The 9,522-nt window shown below is 42.5% G+C and overlaps 1 protein-coding gene across 2 annotated transcripts in view; it reads right to left on the bottom strand.

Annotated features, from left to right (window-relative positions):
- Positions 1-2,571: 2,571 nt before the first annotated feature.
- Positions 2,572-9,522, bottom strand: part of PNLDC1 (PARN like, ribonuclease domain containing 1) — an 11,471-nt gene continuing 4,520 nt past the window's right edge. The window contains exons 8-19 of one of the 2 annotated variants that reach the window (XM_015622007.3): positions 9,416-9,495; positions 8,333-8,470; positions 7,712-7,781; positions 7,374-7,459; positions 7,093-7,148; positions 5,992-6,059; positions 5,104-5,157; positions 4,847-4,889; positions 4,221-4,320; positions 3,598-3,773; positions 3,334-3,432; positions 2,572-2,761 (exon numbers count right to left, since the gene is read on the bottom strand). In XM_015622007.3, the coding sequence (XP_015477493.1) occupies positions 2,695-2,761; positions 3,334-3,432; positions 3,598-3,773; positions 4,221-4,320; positions 4,847-4,889; positions 5,104-5,157; positions 5,992-6,059; positions 7,093-7,148; positions 7,374-7,459; positions 7,712-7,781; positions 8,333-8,470; positions 9,416-9,495 (1,037 nt within the window). In that variant the 3' untranslated portion in view covers positions 2,572-2,694. The remainder of the gene's footprint in view (positions 2,762-3,333; positions 3,433-3,597; positions 3,774-4,220; positions 4,321-4,846; positions 4,890-5,103; positions 5,158-5,991; positions 6,060-7,092; positions 7,149-7,373; positions 7,460-7,711; positions 7,782-8,332; positions 8,471-9,415; positions 9,496-9,522) is intronic. The other variant, XM_015622006.3, reaches the window with a different exon arrangement.

The raw sequence follows: 9,522 nt of genomic DNA, 5'->3' as shown, positions 1-9,522 counted from the left end.
GTGTGCTGTAACTGCTGCTAGGGACTCTGCTGTGGTTTTACCACTGTCTAAAGGAGACAGGTTTGATTTTCTGAACTGCCAGCCCTCAGAAGAACTCAGAAGCTCTGACATGCATCTCTTCAGGGCCAGAATTACAAGTCAGGTTGCACCACCATGAATTGGCCTCACAAGATTCCAAATTGTCTCCTATTCCTTTCAGGAGACAGGCAGGAACAGGCATAACCCGAAATACTTCGGGTACATCCAAGTCCAATTAGTAAGAACCCCCTAGTCTGGAGCAAAAGCAATGGCTGAGTTGGAATGGCCAGACTGACATGTTCAGGAAGATTGTGTCTTGATGAACAGCTGGTCAGAAAAACTTGTAGCTCTGTTCCCAGGGCCAAATGTCTCTCCTGTGATTTGTTTGACTAGCCCCCAGCTAACACATTTCATAGGAACTGACTGCCAGTACATTTCAGTAAGCTCTTTAAGAGGCTCTGAGCAGCAAGTGACCCTTGATTATCAGAGAAGGCAACTTGTTTCTCTGAAGTCTTTCCTTGGAAGATCAGAACATAGTCAACTCACTCAGATCTCTTCATGTTTTTACTCTGCACATAAACTTAACTGATTTATACTAGGAATATCTAGTAGTTCTACAGCAATTGTCACTTCCTTCTCCCATCTCTAAAGCAGGAAAATCAAGTCTCTTGATTCACTACACCACGTTGCTACATGAGGTGTGTTTGACTCTTGGAAATGGAAAACACGTGGTCAGACCCATAGACTGTTTCTCCAAAAAGGGTGAGAGGATCTCTGCTTTTGTTCATAGGGAAATGTGCTTCTCTAGAAGGTGAAACAAGAGAGAGAACAACACTGCAGGGAACTGATTCATTATTTGTGTGCCACTCTGTCATGGGGTGACTTTACCTTTAAGATAGCTTCGGGAGCTAAGGAAGCTGAAGCTGCTGGAGGCTGATGGGAGTCTTTTCTCCTGACCAATTACTGGTCATTTCTGAGAATTGGCGGAGGTTTTAACCATTGAGAAGTGAGATCAACTTGTGAACACCACCTTAAGATGTAAAGCCAGGGCTTTAAAGCCGAGAAAACGAAATTAGCAAATCTAACCACTACACACTCTGAGAAGAAAATGGGAGGAACAAAATTTAGACAGAACAATCTCTTTGTTACTTCAAAGTGCATGCTCCCTTGAAAACTGCTGAGCTTCTCATAGGCAACAGCACCTGTATCTTCATGATCCCCAGACTGTAAAGATTAGATGCAAGGGAGGTTTTGTCTCCCCACGTTTAAATGGCTAGCTGAATCCAGACCCCAGAGAACAAGAGTATTATGTTTCCCAGATCATAAGCCAAGAAATGTTCTTATATGAAAACACATCCCAGAGAAAATCTTCCTAAACCTACACAACATAAAGAGCCTGTGCCCTCCTTGACACAAGGGGGATGTATAATGATGCTAGAAGGCAAACTAACATTACAGAATAAGCAGGAAGACACACTGGTACTCGAAGGAGCACTGTGACACAGAACCCCATCACTGAAGAGTTATAAAAAGGTCATCAAGAAGTCAGTTACTTGTCTTGTAGGAGCTTGTTTATGAGACAAGGGCTGTAAACCACAAGCTGTGCAGAACTCAAGAACCACATCTGAAGATGTGCTGCCCTTCTCCCCTCAAGAGCAGCAGAGCAGAAGAGCAGCAGGCCCTCAGCAGCAGAAAGCATGTGATCCTCAGGCACACCGCAGGGCTGTGCTGCTGCCTTAAGGCCCCCTGCAGCAACTCCCACCTTACTACAGTCAACTAAAGACAGATCCTGCTTTTTAGGTGAGCATAGGCCCCACCCAATTAAGTCTGACTAATGACATCTAGGAATCATTATATGGAAACCCTGGATCAACAAGTTATTTTTAAGAAGAGAAGAGATTAATAAGAAAAATCTCAGAAGACCAAATTCCCTGGATTGACAAACACTCCTGGTATATCAAGAGAAACTGATGCACAAAGCATGTCTCATGCTATTTTGGATAAAGGACTGCTCACATGCTCTGCTCTAGAAGCAAACAGAAATGTGTGCTGACTCACCTGATCTCTGTATACTCCCCAATTTGGAACCTGATAAATTACACTTATCTGTGTCAAACTTCAATTACACTGCCACTGAAAATACCAGTGCATGACACTACACTGACAGCACTGCAAATTATTTACTGCTCTCCCCAGAATCTGTCATGAGCCACAAGAGTGGTTTCTCCATCAACTCTGCCCGTTTTGATTTGGTAAACAGTGACATTTCCCTGCTTTACTACTGAAACTAAAACCAGCATCTTTCATTTCATGACTTCCCGAACTTTATCAGAAATGTGTTTTATGCAGCGAACACTGCCACTGGGAACAAACTGAAGGTCTGAACAGCTGTGAAGAACCTGTACAGGACCAAAGTAAATTAGGCATTGAAACACTCATCTCCCCCTTCAGGAGATGATGTTTTGAGCAGATTACGGAATACCACAAATTGCAAACCAACACATCCCCTTTTAAAATATACATTTCCAAGAAAATAATTCAAACAGTAATCATAGTTTGGGTTTTTTTTTTTTGTTCAATTTTTTCTCATATTTTATTGAATGAAACAAAACAAAACAAACACAAGAAATAAGATCAGTGTTCTTCACATCTCATCTCTACAGCAGTCCTTTAGAGTCAACAGCTACGAGCTCCTCCGAGCACAAAGGCCAACAGAGACCACAGTGCCACAACACCAGAGATTCTAAGAGTCAAGAATAATAAAATGCTGTTAGGCTACTTACATTTACAGCTTAATTTTATGTTTATTAAGCGCTTAGATTCCTTTCCAAACCACGTCAAGGCAGAAATTCACCTTCCATGAACATCAGTCACCACCTCACAAGAGGGGTGCACTTTGAATCTGGAATTCTCTTCCACTACCAAGCTTTCAACTCAGCTGTAGGGGGAAAAAAAACCCCACATCCATCCCACACCTGAGATTCTGCCTCCCTCTCACCAAGCTTATTAGAGCTGGTGCTATAGCTTGTAAGATTACCACTTCTCTGCTGTGACAGCACAAACATAGTTTTGTGCTATCCAAAGGGTAACATTCCTGGGTTAATCATGAGTGAGACTAAAGTCCAGTCACCCAGGGCTGAAAGCTCACAAGCAGCCACCCAGCAGTCGGCAAGCAAAACTGCCTCTGAGTCCCCTGTTTCTCCGAGGGCCTGGCAGGAGGACACTGCAAGCACGTGGCAGGCTGCTGCTGTGCCAGGGCCTCGGACCTGAAAGGAATGCTTCCCCCTACCCCATTCCCGTGCTCCTGCAACTCACTGCAGCAGGCAGTTCACGCTCGGCGAGTGCCTCCAGTGGCGATAGATGGAGACCTGCAGGTGAGGGTGGTGCCTGTAGTCCCGCAGGACGAGCCTGACGCTGCAATGAAAGCACAGCTTGAGCTCAGCCCCAAGGCTGCTTACAGCACCCCACAGCTCAGGGCAGGAATTTCTATCCAAGAGCTGTCATTGCAGAGAGAGCTAGGGACAAAGGCCTGGATGAGAGGAAGAAAGGACTGAAAATTAAGACTTTCTGATCACTTACTGCTTGTACTTCTGGGAGAGCAGAACGAACTGGTTCTTTGAAAGCCGTCTGACATCAAAGCGACAGCGAGCTTTAAACTCTTGGTAAATCTGTCCCTCAGTCAGCCCTGGCCAGCCTCGGACATGAACAACCAAGGCAGGGGGATGACGGCAAGGAGCATCTTCCCCAGACAAATTCTGGAAAATGTGCAATATTGAGACATACCTGAATTTGGAAATACTACAGAGGCATTATTAATATAATCAGAAAATATGCAGAACATGACAAATAAATGACAGTGTAATACTGCTGTTGGTGTAAAAGTTGGGGTTTTTTTGCCCCAAGATTCATTTAATATCATCATAAAAGCAAACTGTCACACCTACCTAGGAGAAACTACCTGAGAAATAGCAATGTACACTGGCTAATGCCTTCTTACAGAATAACATCATGAATACATTTTGCAAAGCAGAAATTCAACTCACTGGCCATTTTAAAAGGTCCGCTGCATCACTTGTATGAGGACAATTTCTGCCAAGGTGGGCCCCAGCACCAGTGGATTCCTCTCCTCTAAGGAAGCTATCAAGTAGGCTACTAACCTATGCACCCCACAAACAGGTCACAGACCTGCAATTCATACGCACAATGCTTGAAACACCACCTCGGATGAAATTCACTTTGTTCACATGCTCAGCTAACACGGTGAGATACTGCGAGAAAGAAGGATCAGCCTCCACTGTATCACTGAATCAGAAAACAAAAGAGAACAAAGTTTTGCTTCTCCAGTGCTGCACTGCTACATAGTGTCAAGCTCTTCAATTTGTGACAGAACAGGTATTTCAGATCTTAGTAGCTTCCTACAGAAGTCAAAAAGCTACAAGAAAAGAGAATTAAAGTGAAGGCACTGATTCACAGAGATTTCAAAAATGGAAACTAATGGAAAATTATTTGACCCTTACCCAAGTGAACTGAACTTGAGAGAGCTTGTTCAAGAATAAAGAAGTCACAATGTCATTTCCCAACCTCTGAGCCCTGATCACATGGCCCTGATTTCATTTTTAAAATGTCAGCTTTGACATAAAACTACTACTTTCAGATTTATAAAATAAAAATCTAATTAGAACATGACATTTCCAATGACACTTTCTTTTGTCCAAAAGGAAGGCCAGCCTGTGAAACAAAAAGTCAGCCAGACCAAACGGAAGACTCTTTTCCATAGGAAAACATCCCATGTAATGCAATTTTCAGTCAACACTTAAGCATTACTCACTCTGTGGATCTGCACAGTAGCAAATGAGCTGACATCAGAAGAACTAGAGAAAGGAATAATGAGGTAGCATTAGAAAAAACCTAGAGAAACACAGCTAAATACATAGAAAGCAAAAATGCGTTGAAGTGCAGCTAAGTTACTAACAGCAACAGACTGTATATAAACAAATATTTCTTAGCATCAAATAGATCTAAAGAGAAGGAAAAGATTGCCAAATCCCAACACAGTATCTGAGGAGTTTTTAAGAAGCACTTTACCTGAACCACAGAGAAATGCATCATAGCCTGCCTCATGAGGACATTTCTTCTCAGCTGTAAGTGTCCAACAAAATCAGTAAGAAATAAACACATCCAGCATGCTGTGAAAACTACTACACTGCAGAATCCTAATTCATAAGGTTCTTTTCCCCCTCCCCTCAGCTCTGTTTCCTTCCTCACCCTGAAAACTTTACACTCATTAAAAAGTCTGTGCTTCTAACATGCATTTTAAAACAGCACCGAAAAAGACGCAGCAGTTACAGGAATGTCTGAAAAGCTTAGCAGGATGCACATTAAAAAATTTTAACTTTCATGAAAGTCTAAACCAAACAGTGTCATCTATGTTATTGATGGCATGGGGACCATTTCAAAACACAGGAGGCCCTGTGCTGCAGGACAGGATGCTGCCAGGAGAAGCCAGAAAACATCTGCCTCACAGCCAGTATCACACCATGTCCTGGACACAACCTCCTGCATAGGCATCACTAACGCTGCACACCAGCCACCAAACTCCTTCTACCTTGCCATTAGCTCTTTTTACTTTCCCTTCTAAGACAGCTGTTTCCCACCTCCCCTTGCCCTTTCCAAGGGCTCCTGACTCTTCACAGCCCAAGTCAGATTCAGATCAGCTCAGCGTAGTGTAAATGGTGTCTGTACAAGCAGCATGAGGCAAACCTGCCCTGCACTACCCTCAGCAGCCACCAGGGATGTGCAAAGTACACATCTTAGGCGCCCAGGCTTCGGGTCTGGACAAAAATGTCTATCAGCAACTCTGGGCAAATTCAGCAGATCCACTGGCATTCCCTCATGCTCGACATGTGGTCATTCATGGAGTACAACAAACCTCTTTTGATCTATCTGACTGTGAAGATTTGCTTAAGAACATACCGTATCTTGAGCAGCCACTTGAAAGAGCTATAACAGGGCACGGTGGACCTTTGGGATTTAGGTTGCTGCTGAAGACAAGTGGATGTGTGAGATTTTTGTCTTTCCTCAGTATGTTAGAGAAAAGTTACTGTTGTCTAGTGACCTGTCATTTCAAAAAAAGCTACTGGAGACTTTAAAATGAACTTTGATAGGCCTCTAGGAAAATGCCAAAATACTTCCTTGAGTAATATCTACCAGTTTTATTCCTGAAAATTAACCCCTAAATACTTCCTTAGTTTCTTCCCTCACTCAAAATTGTAAGCAGCAAATCTGTTCTAACTGCATACCAAAAAAAAAAAAGTGAGCAAAACTGCAGGGAAAGAGGTTGACTATAAGGTTCTATTTGAATGGTGAACCCTAGAGGATAAACAGATACCACTGGAATGACTGAAATAAAAGAAAGAACAATCAAGCAGAATATGCAGTCTGAAATTGCTAATAAACAAACCCTCAGATTCCCAGTACTGTTTTTAAAAAAAAAAAAAAAATAATTTTGCATCTTCTTCTTGGGACTAGGAGGTAATGGGGAACAGGCAAAATTTTCCTTTCCTTAGCAAAACTGACGTGGAAAAAACTAATTCACGAAAGAAGTGTGAAATAAATCTCCTACCACATCATGACTAAGCTCATGAGACACAACATCTACTCATGTGCTCCATCTGAACATTGTCTTTAGATACTGCTTTGGGCTCAGTGCAGCCCTCACTTAGGACAGGCATTTGAAATTAGGATGTATTTTCACCAAGAGCTGAATCTCACTTATTTCAGAACATGACATAAGCAAAATATTTCTCAAGTTGCGTTTACAGCTATATGCAAACCAAATTCATGACCAATAAAATGGTGATTCAATGCAAGAAGTGACTCAGAACAAATAATTTACTACACAATTCCTTTATAAGAAAGATGTGCAAATCCTTTGCTCTTAAATTTAGAAAGACAACGATCCAATTGAAAAACATTTGGAGGAATGAAAGTATGAGCATGGGAAACAGCTGAATGTGAAATATCTTTCCAAAGAAGACAGAGGGATTGCTGAAAGCTCTACTGGCCACTGCTTACCTGCACAAAACTGCATATGCCTCCGAAAGACTGGACACTCGAGGAAACAGACATTTCTATAAAAAAGACTGTATTAGAAAACCAACCATGACAGAACTTATGGTGAATTCAATTACTTGCATTGGCAATTTGTTAAATGAGATCTAAAATTAGAACTTCTCAAGGTAACTGAGAAATGGTTGCAGTTCTGTTAGCATCACAGGGCACTGAGGAAAGATATCTTCTTTCTCTTGGGTGAAACACAAGTTTGAACTCCAAACAAAAAAAATTGTTCATCTCACCTTCTGCACAGACTTTGTTACAGTCTTGGTGTCTATGATGATGGGAAACAGGGTGTGAATGTTCCTTTTAAACTCCTCATAGCTCTCTGAAAGCAAAGCACATGTGGAGAAAGGCATCAGGACACTGGGGAAAATCCAACGGAATCACAAAGTAATAGGAAAGAGAAATGACAGCAGGCAACGATGCCCCCTCCAGCATTTAGAATTCAGAAGAGGCAACCAGCCCTGCTGCTTGCTAAGGCCTGCAGGTATCTGTGGTGGCAAATGGCCACTGCATCTCTTGTTCCACCCCCAGTGCAAAGGCAGGAGCCCGGGACAGCAGCTACACACAGCAGTACCTGGGAGAGGCCTGTAGAACTTGTCGTGAAGATGCATAAGGTCCATGAGCATGTTGTGTCCCACCAGGGGCTACAGGAGGAATATAAACATAGCAGCCCATTGGAGCACATTTCTGAAGAGAGCTCAGAGATAAACAACACAGGCACACTCAACAGCTGTAACCCTTTCCTCCAGCAGACGACATCCAGAGTCATTCAGGCTGCAAGGCTCACAGGACTACAGCCTGCAGGAAATCAGACTTGTGGACTTTGTGGGAGGGTATTGTCTCAGCAGCATTCCATTTCCAGTGGACCTAAAGGGCTAAGCACATTCTCAGTTCAGCTGAACAGGATTCCAGCCATCACATTTATATGCTCACTCACAAGGGCAGGGATGGTCTTTGCTGCACATGCTGCTCTAAAATCCATTTGATAAGCTACATACAGAACGTAGGAATTTCCACACAAAGACCAGCAATCCACATGCTCCAATAAAATGGTCTGTCACATGCTGAAAAGCACATCTTGCCCAAAAGGCAAGAATCTGCTCAGCTTTCTTAGATGGTGACTCAAACTTTAACACCAGGATTTTTAATATTGCATTTAACACATCAAAATTAGAGTAGGGTTAAGGCATTTTACCTTCTTGGCTTTAACAAGTATATGGAAGACGTTGGTGAAGCCCCGAGCAGACAGGAGAATGAGCTTTTTCTGACAGTGGTCATAAGAAGAGTTCTCCAGAAGCTGACGATGCTGTGGACTCACTTTTTTCACCATTACCTGGAAAGAAGAGTCAGTGACAATCTCAGCCTCCCATGTTAGTTGTATGTACATTGCTTACTGGGGTTCAGTAATGCTGAGGTCAAGTTCAGCTTCAAGGCACTCAAGGACAGAAAAACTGCATTGCCTGGGACTTTGGGACTGTGTCACTTCCATATGGAGATCGGTGCTCCAGTAACTAAACAGGCCTGCTCAAAGTGAGCGTTAATTGTGCTTCTCTACTTAAAAGGATGATTCCTACCAAAGGAAGGTATCATGGGTTTTTGAGCACCTAATTAATGAACCTAATTCAATTTAACTTCATACCAACATGGTAAAGTTCATGGTACCAACAACCCAGAAACAAACAGCAATCATAGGAGCTGAGTCCCCAAAGCCAATGCTTTAGATGAGAAGGTTGGGTAGATCTAACATTCCAAGGACACTGGCTATCAGACCAAAGTAGGACTAATGCGAAAAAAAAGAATTCTGTAAGCTAAATCTAAGAAACTGATTGATACCATACTCGTAACCATGTTTGAGATGTTCACAGCCATAGTTTTAATACAGAAAATATTGCACCAAATGTAAAATACCAGTAGTGAATAGCAAAACAGCAAATAACACAGAGTAAAAGTCTCCAACTTTGTGGCAGAAGTCAACAAAAGAAAACCACAAAAAAGGCTAAAACTGTACACTCTTGCGGAGGTACTGAAGGAGGGACTTTTATATTAAGTCTGAAGACACAGACAGGATGCCTCCAGAAGAGCTCCAAGGACAAGCACTTCCATTTAAAGGGATTTTGGGGTTACAGGACAAACAGAAACCAGAGCTGCTCAGTCTTCTGTATCCCTTTTCTTAGGATCCCACAATCAACATTTCCTTAGTCATTATTTTCACCTCCTCCTTGACCCCATCTGTGCAGAGAGAAATCCTCTTTTCAAAATGTCCACATTTCCATCTCACCTTCTTGTCTCCAAGAGGTTCTGTCCAAACATTTTCAAGAGCCTGCCTCAGAACCAGCTGAACTTCAAGCATATGATAGCCTATGACACAAGGGAAAAAAAAAAAAA

This window comes from Parus major, chromosome 3, assembly GCF_001522545.3.
Source record: "Parus major isolate Abel chromosome 3, Parus_major1.1, whole genome shotgun sequence".
Lineage (NCBI taxonomy): Eukaryota > Metazoa > Chordata > Aves > Passeriformes > Paridae > Parus > Parus major.
This window is presented reverse-complemented; position numbering and strand designations above follow the sequence as displayed.